Raw genomic sequence first — 19,353 nt, 5'->3', positions numbered from 1 at the left:
GGTCTGATGTTTGTTGATTTGTTCCCAAGTTTCGGTCTAGACACCCAAAACCAACACAATTGGTCTTAGATGAATGTCTTTCTTCAATTAAAGGTTCAGTCAATATTCCCACTGGCAGGTCTGGAATTTTCAATAACATTTCTATCACTCTTCAGAAAGCAACTTAGGATCTTAACACAGACTCCACTACAACCTAGTTAGATGAATGTCTTTCTTCAATTAAAGGTTCAGTCAATAGACACCCAAAACCAACACAATTGGTCTTAGATGAATGTCTTTCTTCAATTAAAGGTTCAGTCAATATTCCCACTGGCAGGTCTGGAATTTTCAATAACATTTCTATCGCTCTTCAGAAAGCAACTTAGGATCTTAACACAGACTCCACTACAACCTAGTTAGGCAGTGATCATAGATCTCATCAACTGTAGAAAATAACTTCTAAATCCCAGACACTAGAGTCATCAAAATGTGTGAAAGCGATCAATCATTTTTGTAAGCCTAAATGCAATGAGTAGGGCAGGTCCCTAATTATTCAGGGACTTTCAAAGTTAGATAGTAAATATAATAGTTTCACTTGACATGCAAACCCTACACAATTTTCAATCAACAATTTGCATGCATTAAATCAAAGAGTCTTTAAATTTATCATTCATAACTGTCATCATATTTCTAAGATGCCAAAAAGCCTCTCGCTCTCAAGTATCCAAGTGTCTCCATTCAACATACTACTCAAGTTTAAACATATCAACACAACATATTAGGTCTTCTCTAGTGCTTCAACTTTACAATGTTCCTTTTGATCAATTTGATTATCTTCTTTTGTTGCTATTGCATATAGATATTCAAATAATTAGCTGATATATCAGCATCTGTATAATTTACATTGGATATGGATGCATAAACGAGTAAAAAAGTTAGGTATGCATAAAAATATTTGGATATATTGGAGATCTAATAGCTAAAATTATAGTGGTCTTAGATTGGGAGACTGAAGAGGAATTTTTGATAAATCTGGGTCCAACTCCACAGGTGAGTGTATGCCTCACACATTGATAAGTTCTGATTTGTGAGATTCGCCAATGTTCATACAGTTGTTATGTTTCATGGCTTAAAGTATACACTTTTTTTAGTCAGACTCATTTTCCTCATAGCATATACATATCCTCTATCCATATCCATTTTGACGGCATCAAATCTGTGTATGACTGGGTTTTCATGGTCTAGTACCCAGAACTTAGATTATTTGAAATAAGTACCCAAAAGATGTTTTGAAGGGTTTTTATCGTATTAAACCCTAAATTCTATCCTATTCTTATATAAGGCCCCAAAATCTTCACGTTTGTAGTTTATACCAGATCTTTTAACTTGCTTTATGTGCCTAATGGAACATAGTTCATACCAAATCTTTTAAGTTTCCTTGTTATAATTTGTCGATCATGCATATGATATCAATCTTTTCCTTCCTCTTGTTAGTTCAATGAACTTCACAATGATTTCTACAGGATAATAGTTAGTCCTAATTCGTTTCAATTTTATGGGGAAAAAATATTATTTTTTGCCTCTCCTTACTTTCTTCCAGAGGTTTGTTTTAATTGAGTTTCAAAATGTTGAGTGACTAAAGAATGTCAAAAACAGAGAACAGCATGAAGCTGGAAAAGAGCATGATATGAAAATTAAATGGATGTTTTTCCTGTTTGAGGCTATAACACAAAGCATCCTTGGTAGAGATGGCATAAGAAGATTGGAATGCTGAGGATGAAATAAAATTGCCCAGCAAAAGTATTTCTGAACAGTTTGTACAAAATGGTCAGAAAACATTAATCTCTGACTTAGTTTTTCTGTAGACTGATGTCAAATAATAAATTCTTTTAAACGTGAGATTGGTTGGTCTTTGGGTGATATCTGTACAAATTTTAGACATGCTAGCAGGAGCATGTGTCAAATCTAGTGAACCAGGAATTGAAAATAATAAAAGTATATGCTATCTATCAGAAAAGATCTACGATTATCAACACAAAGAAGCAACATATGATGCAAATAAAAACAAATGTACCTATTCTTGCAAGTCGATTCACCCATTTTGGAATTAAGTTGCCAGTCAATTTATAACATATGTCCTTGCAGAAGTGGTTGCAGTTCTTTCCAATCAAATGGTAGGTATCACCATTGTAGTTTACAGAGTTAAGCTCCATAAATTCTCTAACCTGCATAGGATCTAAGCATGTTGTGCCCATGTATATTGATTTCCTAAACCTGAAGCCTGGACACTGTCGAGGCTCCACCTCAAACACCCCACTTGTCGGATAGTCATGTGCCCCAAATGCATACTCCACACCATGAACTGTGAGCACATACATCAAATATTAAAATGCTGCAAAAAAGTAAACAAAGAGTTCTACAACACAACTATCAGTTTGTTAGTTACCAAGGAGTGAAGAAAGCTGAAGAAGAGAAAACTCAAAATCAGCTGGCATAAATGATTGTATCCAGTCAAGAGTTGTTCAAATGATGCAAATTTGCTCTATTCCATGGCCCTTTTGGCGCATAATTATCAAAGAGAATTCAATAACAGATTAACATAGGTCATTAAGGACTTTGTAAGTTGATAAACCCCAATGTTCTTTTAATAACATATTAAACACAATGCTTCGTCGTATTGATTTATTATTTCCTACAAATTTGTATCTAATCTAGGCCTTGCCACCCCCCACCCCACCCCACCCCACCCCGCCACCCGCGGTCAAAGGATAGCTTAGCATGCATTTTACAGTTATACTGAAGTATCATGATGTGAATGGCAACTAGGGAAGCGAAGAGTTTTGTATTTATTTAAACAAGTTACCTCCTTTGATGCACTGCACCTGGATGTGAGACAAGCATCCTGTTGTCCAAAAAAAATATGAAAGCTAAACGATTGCATGACACTTATTTAGTTTTCTTCATGTATCCGAAGCTCAGACACTTCAAGACACTCAAATAGAATATCCAGCCATCTTATCAAGATTATCACCACAATATTATCCAAGTCCTACACTAATTTTATTAACTTATAAACTGATTGATTATCTTGATGCTTTTTTTACGTAAATATACACATTAAATAAGCAACTATGTATAACAGTCTCCTCTTGCCCAATTTTACGGTTTTGTTGTTGGACAGCTTTGGACACATGGATTACATTGCTTTGCAATAATCAAGCAGACTGTATGTCTGTCTGTCTAGTGAGGAGGATCAACATGTTGCAATGTAGCCTCCATGTAAGTTGAACATATAAATTACTTCAAAATTGGTTACAATTTCTTTAATATTGTTGATAGTTGAGCGCCAACATTTTTTATATAATTAACTGCTCTGGGTATTATTATCAAAGATTAAAAATAACCCAATAATTTCATTAAAATGTTCATTTCACAGACAGCACCATGAAGTTGATTCATCACAGTTTGATGAGTTTATGCAGCAAGAGGATCAACAATACAGTCCAAGAATCCCACCATGAAGTTGATTCATCACAGTTTGATGAGTTTATGCACCAAGAGGATCAACAATAGAGTCCAAGAATCCAATGGCCGAAGGAATAAAAGCCCTTGCAAGACATTATCTGCATGGAACTCAATTTATTCTGGTTCACGGGACAGCTACGGGAGCATGTTACGCCACTCAATAGGAATCGGGTACGAGAAGGGTAGGCTTATATGGTACACTAAGATATGTTTTAGGTTCGGTTCTTAACTGTAAGACTCGTGGTTTGCAAGAGTCAAATTTAAGAAATATGCTAATTGATTTTAGTAATGGTAAAAGAACCTTGAAAATCATATGTTGCAATCAAGGTATGCATACTTCATTTGCTTGATTTCTCACGTTTTTTTAATTCTTTGGAAAAAGAGCTAATTTTTGTTCAAAATGTTAACAACTTTGAAATATAAATTAGGTCGTCGGAGTCGGTGAATGTTCCACCACGAATTCATGACAATTGAACCTCGGTCGTGGTTTGCTATGGTGTCCTATGTTCCCTACTTCTATGGGACAAATCATGGCTAACGTGCACCATGACCAGGTGTGTTGTAGGCTATGTTACACGGGCATGAGTGGGTGTGGATCTGGTTGCGAATACGGGACATGGTAAATTTATAAAAGATAGAATATGGGGACACAACTATATATATGCACATTGAAATTAGTTATTTACATGGGATCGATTTTGTTTTTTATTTAGATGTCATGAAAACTAAGATTTCTATAATATTTTTATGCTTCATTTATTAAGTGGATTATACACTAGGAAACTGCTCTTTTTTAACTAGATTCATAAATGCCTCTTTAAAGTCATGCTTCTGAACTGTGTATGGGATGAAATGTACCTGACCAATGTCTGAGTTGTGGGTCAAGCTTGTTGCAGGAAGTGGATGACAAGTGTTTTAAACAAAAATATGCATTATATAATTGAGTACATGTGTGAATAAATGTATGCACATTCATGAAGTGTCTAAGAAGTGTCGGCTACGGACGTGTTGACCCTATCCAGACGACGTGTCATGGGAACCTAGACTGTAGAACTCAGATTTAATCAGTGATTCAAATCCTGCTGAGAACTACAATTGGGTCCAGGAACATTGGATATCACATTTAGTGTTATTGTACAATATATCTTAAAACCCATAGTGTAGAATAAGTTATGCTTGCTTGCCTTCATGGTGCTTGCCTTCATGGTACAGTAGGAACCACCACCTGTATCTTAACCTCCTGCCTGCTCGTTAGCTTATAGCCTACAAATTTTAGTATATCATAATGCAGCTATCTAATGCCTTTTTTGTTCTTCTTAGTTGAATCCAAATACTAAAAATAGTAGAAGAAATATATGGTTCATGTTATGAAGGCCCAACCAAAATCTGAAGTGAAAGATGACATGGATAAAACTAGTCTTAATAACCTATTTGGGTATACCTAAGAAAGAAGGAAGAAATTATCCTCCTCAAGTTACACCACTCTTTCAGTTGCAGTGAGTTCCTATATCAGTTCAGTTCAGTTCCTAATTATCCAGACAAGACAATAAATGTGTCTGTGTTGGGATTTTTAGATCTTGTAAAAACTTCAAAAACTACCAAACACAGTAAATAGAATCACACACAAGATTTAACATGGAAAACCATAAATAAGGAAAAACCACGGGATCGAAAACAGTACACTATCACCACTAAATTACAATTTTTTATATAAATAAAGACTGCAAAACACTCTTAGTACCCTTAAACCTAGTTACATCCTCTGTCAAACCCTTTGATCATAAAACTATTGTATCTCCTCTTCTAAAAAATCCTAGGATAGAATGTTTTATTTAAAGACACCATTGACTTACTCACAAAGTTAACTTGGCCTCCAAGAAAATTATTGGAATTGGGCCTAGTCTTCAAACTGTGATCCAATTTAGAGTTTGAATTAGCACCCAATATATCCTCTCTCGATAAAAAATTTCTAAGTATCTCAGTGGTTTTAGAAAAACTCACTCTCTTCTTCTTGTTCTTCACCCCTCCCTTGTGAACAAAAGTCTAAAAAGAGTCACCTATACCATTAATAGAATACCCATCTAAATAACAAATATAGTTGCTATTCTTCCTCGCAAAATCAAATCATCCTCTCTATACACTTTGCACTAGTCTCCTTCACCCATCTACTTGTATCCACGTGATGTCATCTCATCCAACAAGATTAAATTAGCAATCACATTATGACACATATCTCATATGACAAAAAATTCTGACCTTCTCAGTGTGAAGCTTAAGGCAAGCACTCCTAATGCCTTCAACATTTATCTTCGTTGTTGCCAACGATCACGTCACCAAATTCCTCATCTGTCTTCATTATTTCTTGTTGCAAACATGCATATAGACTGTAGAATTTAACACCCAAGTGTTACTCGCATCTCGCATCAGTATCGATACTCTTCGTCATCAATACCACATCTTCATCTCACACAATTGCTGAAGAGTCCTCATTCTTCCCATTTTCATGAAGCTTCAACTGTCTAATATTCTTCAAATTATCTCGCATTTAGGAACATCTAAATTGAATATTACCTTTCTCTCTGCAATAGTAGCACTCCATTATACTGTTGTCTCGGGCCCGAGATTTTGACCTTCCTCGATAACTGTCATATCTCGCCTTACTCCCTCAATTAGAACCTTCAAAAGATAGTATATTCTCACCATCACTAGATGCGCTCTCCTTTGCCATTATTCTTTCATTCTCTTATAAGAGTGTTGTCACATCATCAAATTGTAAAGACTGCTTCCCCACAATTATCGTTTGAACCAACGTCTTGTACGATTTTCAATAGGAAAGGTAGTAGGTGTAGGGTCTGCTCTTCTTCTATAATCTCCACATTCATATTCATAAATTGGGAAATTAGATGATTAAAAATTTAAAAGTATTGACGTGATCTTGAATAGTACTATTTTCTTCTATCTTTAATGAATAAAGCTTCATTCTCAAATATAATCGGTTAGTCATCGACTGTGATCTCACAACCCCTTTGGTGTGGTCTCCTGCATAATTTTGTACTTGATCTCAGGGATGAGTGTCAAACAAATTGTGTTGACCGTCTTCTTTTGTATGGAACTCTATTCATCATCCTTCATCTCTTTAAGGTTTTTCTCCTCCAAAACTTGATCAATACCTTGTTGCACTAGAAGATCTTGAACCATACATTGTCATACTATAAAATTCGTCTTATCATTGAATAGCAAAATGTAACGCCCCGTCCCGGAATCCCGGAGTCGGTACGTTATTAGATCTGATGGACTGACCTCACAAACCACCACGTGTCTTTTCAGCACATTTTGTCCTCACTCACCCGTTTCCTGGAAAACTTCCCAGGGGGTCACCCATCCTAGAATTTCTCCAGACCAAGCACGCTTAACTTTGGAGTTTCTAAGAGTTGAGTTCCCGAAAAGAAGATGCATCTTGGTGGTATGAGTATTCCAATCAAATCTATCAATACTAATCACATCACCCTCTCAAGGGTTGGGGTATTACAAACTCCCCCACTTAAACTCGCAACGTCCTCGTTGCGCCAAATCATATCATCCAAGACCGTACCATCAGTGTGAGATTCTAGAGGTGGCTCCTACCATATCATCCAAGACCGTACCATCAGTGTGAGATTCTAGAGGTGGCTCCTACGGCCTCAAGAGGTGGCTCTCGCCCTCTTGACGTAGCACTTTGCGCCGCATAGCACTTAGTTCTCATAACTCCGGTTGGCTTTGCTCTGATACCATTTGTAACGCCTCGCCCCGGAATCCCGGAGTCGGTACGCTATTAGATCTGATGGACTGACCTCACAAACCACCACATGTCTTTTCAGCACGTTTTGTCCTCACTCACGTGTTCCCTGAAAAACTTCCCAGGGGGTTACCTATCCTAGAATTTCTCCAGACCAAGCATGCTTAACTTTAAAGTTTCTAAGTGTTGGGTTCCCGAAAAAAAGATGCATCTTGGTGGTATGAGTATTTCAATCAAATCTATCAATACTAATCACATCACCCTCTCAAGGGTTGGGGTATTACACAAAATATCGAACTTTGGACCCAAAGATGTCATCACCCTCTAACCACAACTAAATTCAAATCAGTAACTGTAATAGTTGAATTTGGCAGAACATATGTCAAAAATAAATTCAACACATCGGAAAAACCTAGAAACGACTCTTGGATTATTAAAATTCGCCTTCAAATCACTAATTGGCTGGCAAATCAATCTCGCCTATTAGATTGACAGAACACCAAACACCAAAAAGAAGTAAACACTAGATCAGATCACCCACTATTTGATCCCTTTCTTCATGAATAATATCGCCCTCTCTTTTTTTCAAATTCACGTGAACAGATTCATACCTTCTCTCACGGGAGTTTTGGTCATGTGCCTCCTCTCTTCTTTCTCACAATCAGAGAACTCACAACTCCTCGCGATCACAACTACTCGCACCTCTGATCAATCTCCGACAGTCTCCTGGAAGTTCTCACTTGCCAATGCTGATCAGTGTTGTCGATCGCAAACCGTCGAACCTCGCTCTGATACCACTTGTTGGAATTTTTAGATGTCGCATAAACCTCGAAAACTACCAAACACAACAAATAGAATCATAGACAAGATTTAACGTGGAAAATCCTCAACAGAAAAAAACCACAAGATCAAAAACAATCCGCTATCATCAACAAATTATAATCTTTTACACGGACAAATACTGCAAAGTCCTCTCTTACAATACCCTTGAAACCGGTTACACCTTCTCTATTAAACCCTCTGATTATAAGAATATCTCTCTCCCTCTTCTAAAAATAGAATAGAATGTCTTATTTAAAAACACTCCTGACTTGCCACCAAGTCAACTTGGCATCCTAGAAAATTACTAAGACAAGGCCTAGTCTTCAAACTCGGATCTAACTTGGAGTTTGAGTCGACACGCAACAATTTGTAACTATTCTTGCATAAATTGAAATTATTTATCAACCAAATATCTATAAAAGTCAAATTGTCATATGCTACAATTTTTACATTTAGTATTACTTAAGTTCCTCCACACTAGGAGACAAACAATAGAAAATGGGTCTTAAGAGGAGAAATTAATTTATACCTCCTGGGAGCAAAACTGTAAGTACTGCTAACTGTATTACTCTTTTGGTATTAGTACTACTTTATCCTCAAGTGAATGACAAAAAAGTGTGAGCTCTATACGTCACCTTGAAATTGGTTATGAACACCTTACGATATTAATAGCAGCATGAAGTCATATAAACAGTGTAGTATAGTTAGCAGTTAGCCAGCAAGCTATAATTGGAATGACATGTCAGAGGTAGAATAGTCCCAATGAAAATGTGACCTAGAAGGGACTCCAGCATATAGTAGCGCCTGTGTACTCAAGGATTACTAGTTAGTATGTCTCAGAAAGGAAGTACTACAAACTCTTAAAAGTGTCCAGAATAACTTTACGATGGGTGACTTCCAGGCAAGTTCTTGCTCGGTATTGCCACAAACTTTAATTTTGTTAGTGGGTTCTGCTACTAAGTGGAAAAGAGTTTTTTTTTTAAGTGCATATCAAAGGTTGAAAATTCTATACTAAGTTCAGAAATTGGCTCCTTGAGATGAAATTATATTAAAGATGCAGAAGATCCTTCAAAACAAAAGACAACATAAATGTCGAATGACTGGACTCGAAGTTTTCCATTTAACTTGATAATAGACTAAGACCATCTTTCACCCAAACAAACTGGTCCTTACTCCAAATCATAGGATCACATTTCTGCAGGCAACTGTCACCAAGTTATCAAGACCCACATGGTACTTAGAACTGTGTATTACCTCTGATAGTAAATAATATATATATATAATACATATATATATATATATAATATATATATTATAATAATATATATAGTATATATAATATATATTATATTATATACTTATATATAAATATCACATACATACCCCAAACCTGACGAAAAAGATGTTGTTTTAATATACATTATACACTTTTAATTTTGGCATAAACGTATTAGTTTGATTAAAATTACAGCTACATGATGAAATATATCACTTTGATGATGACCAGGAAGGGGGAAAAACAAAACAAAACAGAAAACAAAACAGAATGACAAACGAAAGAGGGGAATGGTAGAGAATTGGAGGAACAAAAAAGGCTCGCTAGATATATTTTGATGATGACTTGTTTCACTAACTTTTAAACAAATACAAAATCTCACATATTTTGCAGTATGCCCTGAATGAATTAGGAAAGTTTTGTAATTAAAGTACAAGTGTCACACACACAAGCACGCACATGCAAGCTCACACATGTAGAAAAAATGTGTATGCGGTGGCGACTCATTTTGCTAGATGAACTAACAAGAGATGGATAAGTTGTGAGCCCGCCCTACTAGTCACATGGGATGTGTGGGCCTGACCACCATCATCTCTTGGTAGCTCATTAAAAAAAATAAGCTGCTATCTCAGAATTGTGTGTAGAGGGAAGGAATCTACGAACATTGCTGACACATCCAAAGGCTATGAGATTGTCTTTTAAAGGAGCTAAGAGCATTGCTGATGACTGCCATTCTTTAGTTAAGAAGTAAATTTCAGATAGCAACTTTCCAGAAAAAATAATGCTTGAACTAAGTATGTAACTAGATATATTCCATTTGAATATCTGGGATTTGTCTGATCCATGGTTTCAATTGTTCATCTGAATTCCTACGCTACATCTTCATTACAAACAATTTGATGTTTCTTTCATATATTGATAAATCTTCAATTGATATTCAGCAGTTCATACAATGGAATAACTCTACACCTGCATGTTTTTCTATAAAAGTAATCTTAAATCTGTAACAAAATTACCTTCAATTCCTGAGTGAAATATCCCAAGTCCTGCCCAGTAAACGTAACCATTCATGGGTGTCAAGTCATACACATTAAGGTAAACTGGTGCATCGCCTGCAGTTTTGCTGGCCGCACGGATTTTCTGGAACATACAAAACCGCGCAGAAGATTTTCTACTCAAGTGAAAAGGCATGCACCCTTTCTTCGTCCCTGACTTCATGGTCCTTGTGAAGGGGGAAAAAATCAAAGTCAAAATCTCTCACAGATAATGAATATAATAGTGTTACACAACCAATTTAAATACACTGAATAAGTTCAAAACGTCACAGTAATATACAAACAAACAATATATACGCCATTACAACAGAACAACAATTCCAGCGAAAAATGGAAAACATACAAGTTACTAAAAACAACATAAAACTAACATACGCAAACAGGAATAATGTAACAGAAAAAGTCCGAGACCATGGGAACAATATAATAATAGAAGAAAGTAAACAAAACAATGCCCTTTCCCATATACCGAAAACTGTTTCTAAAAAGAAACTTCTTTGTGAGATCCACAGCAAACTATCAAAACTATTGAACAATTAACAATATCATAATTACAAAATTTTGCCCAAAGTGTCCCAATTTGGGAGCGAAAACTTCCCATCAAATGCCTGGATCAATTTACCCTTGTTTTTCAATCAATTTCAGGCAAATATAAAAGACTCAAATTACACACAATTAACACTGCACTTGAGGAGATGTTGTCCCCAAAAAGGGGTGTAAAATCATCAACATATTCAAATAATACAACAAATCTACAAAACAATGAATTGGGAACCCAGTTCTTGAAATCTAACCAAAAATGGACTAGCAACAAATAAGCCCCTTAATTTCCATTTTCAGATCAAAATATATCAACCAGATCTAGATTCCATAATGACAAGCATCCATAAGCCGAAATTGAAGGAGAAAATATACAAAACGAAATCTCAGTTGTCCTATAATGTGAACCTAAGGAGAAAAGTTGCCGCATTGGCAAGATCACATCCAAACCCACACCAAAATCTACCTACATTTCCAAGAAAGGTAAAGAAAACAAGGATCCAACCCGGAAAAAAAAGCCCAGATTTAGGTGAAGATCCAGGAAAAACCTATCATTGCCAAAAAAAAACACAACAACTGAAAGAAACCCACTCACCCAAGATGGAAGAAGATCCAGAAAACCACATCAACTGCCCAAAACCGCCATTTTTTCCCTCCAGATTGGGAGAAGAAAACTAGAAAACAGAAAGCGACAAGGAGATGGGGAAAAGAGATTCGCTCAAGATATGAAGACGAGGAGAGAGAAGGAAGAGAGAGAAGGAGAGAGCCCTGTTCATTTCTCTCTCTTATCTCCTCTTCTTTTATTTCCCCCGCTCTCTCTCTCTCTCTCTCCTTTTCTCTTTGATGATGAAAGATCAAAGCTTTGGCTTTTAGTAATCTCAATTTCTCCCTCCCTCTCTCTCCTCCCCTTTCGTAGGAAAAGAGCAGACAAGGGGTCTCAAAAAGCGCGCTTTCTATTATTTTCTCCACAGTTTTCAGGTGGCCCCCTTGCTCTTTAATTAATTAGTTAATGAATGAATGTTCTTGCAATTGATGGAGTTTGGTTTGAGCTAGATGCAATTATTTCACCTTCAAGGTTTAGTTGTTATAGACGAAATCGAAAGGATGATAACATTATTATTACTACTATTATTATTTTCCACCTTTCCAATTGTTGAATTGAAAGTGGGGTCACAAGAATTAAGGTTGATTAGCTGTTATGACTCATGGGTGTTTTGTGATCTAACTGGGGGTGATGTTGATCTCAGATCTCGATAGCGTTAGATCAATTACTAATGGCTAAATTGTACTTGAATGCGTTATAGCTTCGACAACTTCACACTTAAATAACATGTATTTTAGAACCGAGCAAATAAGTATCTTAAATATTTAAATGTTGCAGATAAATACCCCGAAAGTTAAAAATAATCCAGTTTCTCTACATATCCAAGAACCATATAACAAAAGTACTAATGTGTAGCTTTTAGAAACTTTAGGGTGTTTAAGTAAAGTACATTACAAACCGAGTGTATTTACGTGCAACGTTGGGTAAACAAGAGGACACTAAAATTCAACATTTTGAAACTTTAGGGCATATATATGCAATATTTAAATATTTTAGGATATTTATTGGCTCAATTTTAAAATAAAGGTCGATTAAGTGTAATGTTAATGAAAATGTGAGGCATTTAAGTACAGTTTAGCCATTACTAATAAATAACAAGATTTCACTGATAGCTCTATATGATCTATTCTCTTCAAGTTTTTTTAAAATTGGTGACTCATCAATGAGACATATATTTCTCTGTTTTGTAATGTAGAAATGGTGTAGAACAGAGTAATATAGTTATCATGATTTTTCACGATATCTAGTCTATGACATTGATTGTACATCAAATTTAGATTGACATTTGAATTAGCGTGCAAACCCGTAAATCTAATAATTCAAGATTATGTAAATCTTTAGTGTGCCATTAGTATTACCGGTCACATAACTATCGTAAATATGTATCTTTTATAATGCCAAAGTTTTGATGATGTGTGGTTGGTTAGATGGGAATCCGATTTTGGTGTAGCATGGATGTGATCAGTTTTCCATTAAAAAGGGTCAATTGTCAAGATTCATATCGAATCAATTTAATAATGGAATTATCCTGATCTAAACTTGCCTAATTTATAACCAATGGATTAAATCAAATATAAGTAGTTTTCTGTTAAGAATGTGTCCAACAAGTGGAGGAAAACAAAGTAATAACTATTTCAAAGATAAAATACTTTCTTTTAACATTCTAATAACTAACGTGATCGTGTTTATGATTAAATGATAACTTTTGTTCTATTTATTTATTGTTTATCTAATTTATATTATATTTAAAAATTGATTTTTAATTGGATTAAGGCACTTAGTCACTTCATTCGAGTTTACTCCCTATCACAACCAATCGCATGTGATTGATTGTTCCCTATTGTGTGGCTCATAATTGATTGTTCGCATGCTATCGGTTCTGATGTGATTTGTGGGGGGAGTTGAAAACCGAAACTTGTTTCCCCAGTGTAGCTCATAATTGATTGTTCGCATACTATCAATTCTGATATGATTTCTAGTGCTTAAGTTTATAGAACTTTTAAGTTACTTATTGACCATGTTTAATAGCCAAGTTAGATGGATTGATTATATTATTATTAATTCTGAATTTTGGGTTCAAGTCCGCTAGTTTAGATAAAAAATTGTCAACTTAGGTGAAAGATGAGATATGAAGACTTCAAGAACACATCGTGTGTCATCAATTTAAAAATGAGGTACATCACATTCAATGCTTCAAGTGAACTTTTAATTGTTAAAACCCACAAGGCTTATTGAAAATGCTTCAGATTCAGCCATTCAATTTCTAATCTGTCAGAGTTTTTTTTTCTTTTCATAACCTTAACTAAATGAATAAGCATCTGCTAGTGTTATTTTAACATTATATTTTTGACACAATTCATAGTTGTATAATATTTAGTTGCGATCTTAAATTTTCCTTTTACAAAACCTTAAAAACCATATCCACAAGGCTTTTATCATTTATGATTTATTGCATCTCCTTCTTATTAGTTGTGATTTATCATCTGTGATACAAAATAGTGACAACTTTGTTGGTTGACTGAAAAAGCAAATGCTATGATTGTAGAAACGGCGAAGAAGATCGGGAAATTTTGAGTGCACAAGACTAGTCACGGGTCGGTCTACCAAAGTATATAGACCGATCGACCGACATACTGTGAAATTAAAGGGTGAGAAACCCTGTTGTTGGCCGGTCGACCGAACATACATGTCCGGTCGACCGAAAAGGTGCACGTTTACAGGGTGAGAGTTTGGGCTTCTGGCCAGTCGACCGGATGCTCATGTCCGGTCGATCGCGATGCGGTTTGGGCCCAGATTTATTTTCCTGACCTGTTTTGGATTCCTATTTGATATAAATAGGAACATGATGTTTTCTAGGGTTATGAGAGATAAAAAGAGCTGAGATTTGAGCATTGTTTGAGCACTTAGAAAGGGGGAATTTGTGAGGGATTTGAGAGTTTTGTTTGAGGGTTCTTTTGTGAGATTATTAAGTGATTGTAAACCCTATTTGTACTCTCTCTCTCTCTCTCTATTAGTGAAATCTTCCCCCTCCTTGCCCTGTGGACGTAGGTACATTGTCGAACCACGTAAAATTTGGTATCTTGTTGTGTGGTGCTTGTGTTTGGTTGTTGATTTTGTTCTCCTATCTTGTTCGTGTCCTTCGATTCCGCTGCGCACAACAAGTGGTATCAGAGATTCAGGTTGGCTTAGGGTTCAATTTGGAGGAGAAAGCTAGGGCTTCTACAAGAGGATTTGCTGCAGATTCTCGTTTGAAGATTGGATTGTCAATATGACCAAAGCAAGTACATTCGGATCATCCCTAACTAAGGCGATACAAGGTTTGAGCATTACTAATACAAAAAATGATGTTCAAAAATTTGATGGCAAGATAAATTTTGGATTGTGAAGGTGTTAAGTGATGGATGCATTGGATGCTCAAAATTTGGAGGAGACTTTTGAATTATAAGAGAAACCCAATGATATATGGAGTATAAGGTTTGGAAGAAAATAAATAATAGAGCATGTGGAGTTACTAGATTGTGTTTGACGCCGGATTTGATTTATGATGTCATGAATGAAACATTGGCGAAACAGTTGTTGGAAATACTAAATGACAAGTATTTGACGAAGAGCATTGAGAATCGGCTTCATTTAAAGAAGATGTTTTACTAATTCAAAATGAAGAGGAGAGTTTCCATTAGAAAACATGTCAATAATTTCAAAAAATTCCTATCGGATATGGCCAATGTGGATATCATAGTAGAGGATGAAGACAATGCAATGTCGTTATTGTGGTCGTTGCCAAAGGATGACTATGGCACTACTGGATACAGGACTTTTGGCGACGGACAAATCTGTCGTCAAAAGTCAAAAATTCGTCGCTATTACTTTTGCATCGGAATAAAAAGAATTATGTCGCCAAATTACCGTCTATACATTAGGGGTAGTTAATAGGACTTTTGGCGATGGAAATTCTGTCACTAAATTTCACCGACGAAAAATCAGCGACGGACTTTCCGTCGCTCTTTTCTTTTAAAGAAAAAATTTATATTAGCGACGGATTTTCCGTAGCTAAAAAATAATAGCAACAGACATTCTGTCGCCAAAAGCGTGTCCGTTTTCATTTTCACGTGTCCGTTTTCCATCACTAAATGTATCTTTAGCGACGGCCAATCCATCGCTAATAAAGACTGCAATTGTTTTTAAAAATATTTTGAAAATTGAAAAAAACATGTACAATAATATGATAAATTTAAAACCTTGTTCAATCAACAATATAATATTCATTCCCACGCATATATAACACATATATTTCAATAAAAACAAATAAAAATATCCTGACATAATAAATATTGTTTATACAGCACACACCCATTGTTTTCAAAGTTAAATTATACAAATCAATCCTCCTGATCATCATCATCCTCCTCATCACCAGCTCCATCATGTCTAGAAGTCTCGGCTTGTAAATATAAATCAAACGTTAACAAGAGTTATAGAGCAAAACATCATCAAAAACTAAATTTTACAGTAAAGTAACAAATTATAAAACAACATGGTATGACATGCAAGTGTAGCAATATGAGAGAGTATCATGGCATAATCTTATGTATCATATGTTTCAGAGATAGTATCATGGCATATTCTTATGTATTATACGCACGTACGCACAATTTTTTTAACAACACACACACACACACCCTAACACCACCCGTAATTTTCTCACCACACACGCATGCCCCATCCACACGACCCTCAACGCGCACATACACGCACGCACGCACGCGTACACACACCCAATCCCCACTCCTCCCCTCCCCCACCATGACCAAACCTGATACCAACCAATCACATAACGACCACCATAACACAACACAACACCACAACACAACACAACACCACAACACAACACCACCACCACCACCACCACAAATCCCCAACCCCACCCACCAACCAACCACAACACCACAACCAACCCACTAACTAATACCACCACCACTACGTACGCACGCACCATCAATACCACCATCACACAAAAATATTATAAGTATATATTTTGAGCTTTGTGTTAGGGTTAGAGTTAGTGTTTGTGTGTAACCGTTTGTATCAATATGTATCGGTGTGTATGATATCATTTACTCACGAAGAAAATTCATAACTAAGTAAGAATTATATATTTAATTTATTTAATTAAAAAAAGTAAAGTATATATATTATCTGATCCGACATAAACCTTCTCCTATATGCCTCCTGGTGTTCCTGAGGCAGAGTCGACATGAACTGTGTGAACTCCAATTCTCTCTGCTCCTAGCGCCTCCGTTCTTCCTCCGTAATCCGCTGATATGTTGTTTGCTGCAACTGCCAATATTCAATCGCTTTCAACCGCTGCTCCATCGAGTCTTGATATGAACTGTTTCCCGGTGTTCCTAGTGATGCTGCAGACTCGTAGGTGCTACTAGACTCGTGCGGCCTCTGCTCGGATCCTCTCCACCGGTATCTATTCTTCCTACTCGGTTCAATGACCATATCGATGATGGAGTCCTCCTCCTCTCTACTTAGCCGGGCCAGAGTGCTAGAACCGACTTGAGACTGAGACATTTGCTCCTATAACTTGGTATGTAATTTCTCTTGCGATATATCAAAACAACCCGGGTAAGTCGACTTATTAATGATGCATTGTTATGAAACTGAATATACAAATGAACTGCTACTTACAGCCAGATCCTGGTTCTTCGCTTTCTTCTCTTCATCGGCATAATTCGAGCTCCAGGAAGTTAGAATACGATCTGTAAAATGTCTGAGATCTCCCCTTTCCTATTTTATTTAAATATATCATTAACCTATAACACATAAATTATACTCAAATTGACAACTTAAAAGCTAATATATTATATACCTCAGCCTCCAATTGATGATAATGCTGGCTGAAGGACCTGGAGCCCCTGTGATGCTTGTAACCGTCACGCCCCGCTTCCCAAAATACCCGGGAATCGGAACATGAACAAGCCCGCGACGTATTAGATTAAGGAGAATAAATAAAAATAAACATTTCTCCTCAACCTAATACGCTAAACGTCCAGAAATAAATGTAAAGGCATGGGTCCTCGATCACAGATAGTAAGAATATAATGAATAACACAAAATAAAATAATACATATCGTAAATAGAATAACATCTGAGACACAAAGTTTGGGTCAAACATGTCCTTATTATAAAACTATCCAACTGAATACTGAAGAGATATAAAAATACACTGATCAAAAGGGAATGAAAGGAAATACTACAAAAATAACTAGGACTATCAACTAATAAAAGAAAAACTAGGCTTCGACTTCTTCTTCTGCTCTGTCTGCAAAGTACTCATGCTGAGAATACTCGGGCTCTGGTGTATCTCCAAGCTGGACCTATCATTCCTCTAAATCTAACGTACACTAGAGAAAATAGGTGTACGTCTGCGTGCATGACACACGACAAGATCCCACAAAACAAATAGAGTGAACGAAAACCCAAGCGAAAACGATACAATGATAGAAATGACAAAAGGACGTGCAACTAGAAATCCAACAAAATCAACATGCCAAAACACTACTAAAACATGATGATCATAAGGCTAATTGCACACTATAACCGGGTTGAGTACTAGCCATCCTAAAACTTACTGGTCCACATCTCAAATAAAATCAACATTCATATCACCGGATAACTGACTGTTCACAAATCCTCTACGCGCATCCACGAGTCGTATATTGACGAGTCGTATATTGACGAGGTCACATGCGACATCGTGCCGTTGGATGTTTGCCAAGTAATATTAGGCAATCCTTATTTATGGGATAGGTTTGCGGTCTACGATAGACGAGCCCAGAAGTATACGTTCACCAAAGATGACGAGCAATTCATCTTCCGTTCGGCATCTACTCCACAGAAGACGAGTTTGGTGACAGTGACTCAGGCGAAGAGGCTAGTGAATACTAGCAAGAGGTTCATATTGCTAGTTATTAGGCCTTATGAGGAGCAGCTGAGTAGGGTGTGCTTGACTACCTTGAGCAAGTTTCAGGAGGGCTAGCTTGACAGATTGAAGGCCAAATACGTGGACTTGTTTTCAGAGATCACGGGACTACCACCACGATGGGGTGCGGAGCATGAGATTATGTTGACCAACGAGAGTTCTTTGCTGAATATAGGTCTATGCCGCACATCTGTAGAGGAGTCCGAGGAGATCAAGAGGCAGGTTCAGGAGCTTTTGGAGACATGAGTGATTGTGCCGAGTTGTTCCCCTTGCGGGTCTCCAGTATTGTTGGTGCCTAAAAAGGATGGAGGTTGGTGCATGTGCGTGGATTACCAAGTACTCAACAAGATAACCATTAAGAATCGCTACCCATTACCACGGATTGGCGATCTCATGGATCAGTTGGAGGGAGCAAGGTTCTTCACAAAGTTAGATTTGAAGTCTGGCTACCATCAGGTGAGGATTCGGGAGGATGAGACTTGGAAGACTGCGTTCAAGACCAAGCAAGGCCTATTCGAGTGGTTGGTAATACCGTTTGGTTTGTGTAATGCTCCGGCTACCTTTATGAGGCTTATGAATGATTTGTTGCGACCCTTTATAGAGGACTTTATGATAGTTTACCTCGATGATATCTTGGTATACAGCAGGACCTGGGAGGAGCATCTTGTTCATGTTGAGAAAGTGTTTGAAGTATTTGCAGAACGGGCAGCTGAAGCTCAATGGGAAGAAATACGAGTTTGGGAAGGACGAGTTGGTGTATCTCGGCTTCATCGTGGGGAAGGGCCAGCG

General features: G+C 36.8%; 1 protein-coding gene across 1 annotated transcript in view; it reads right to left on the bottom strand.

Moving 5' to 3' along the window:
• The window catches only part of LOC109851446 (deSI-like protein At4g17486), a 25,589-nt gene extending 13,696 nt beyond the window's left edge, over window positions 1-11,893 (bottom strand). Inside the window, exons 1-3 of the mRNA XM_020421573.1 lie at window positions 11,568-11,893; window positions 10,394-10,599; window positions 2,054-2,341 (exon numbers count right to left, since the gene is read on the bottom strand). Of these exons, the coding sequence (XP_020277162.1) occupies window positions 2,054-2,341; window positions 10,394-10,595 (490 nt within the window). The 5' untranslated portion in view covers window positions 10,596-10,599; window positions 11,568-11,893. The remainder of the gene's footprint in view (window positions 1-2,053; window positions 2,342-10,393; window positions 10,600-11,567) is intronic.

Source organism: Asparagus officinalis, chromosome 8 (genome assembly GCF_001876935.1).
Source record: "Asparagus officinalis chromosome 8, Aspof.V1, whole genome shotgun sequence".
Taxonomy (NCBI): Eukaryota; Viridiplantae; Streptophyta; class Magnoliopsida; order Asparagales; family Asparagaceae; genus Asparagus; species Asparagus officinalis.
This window is presented reverse-complemented; position numbering and strand designations above follow the sequence as displayed.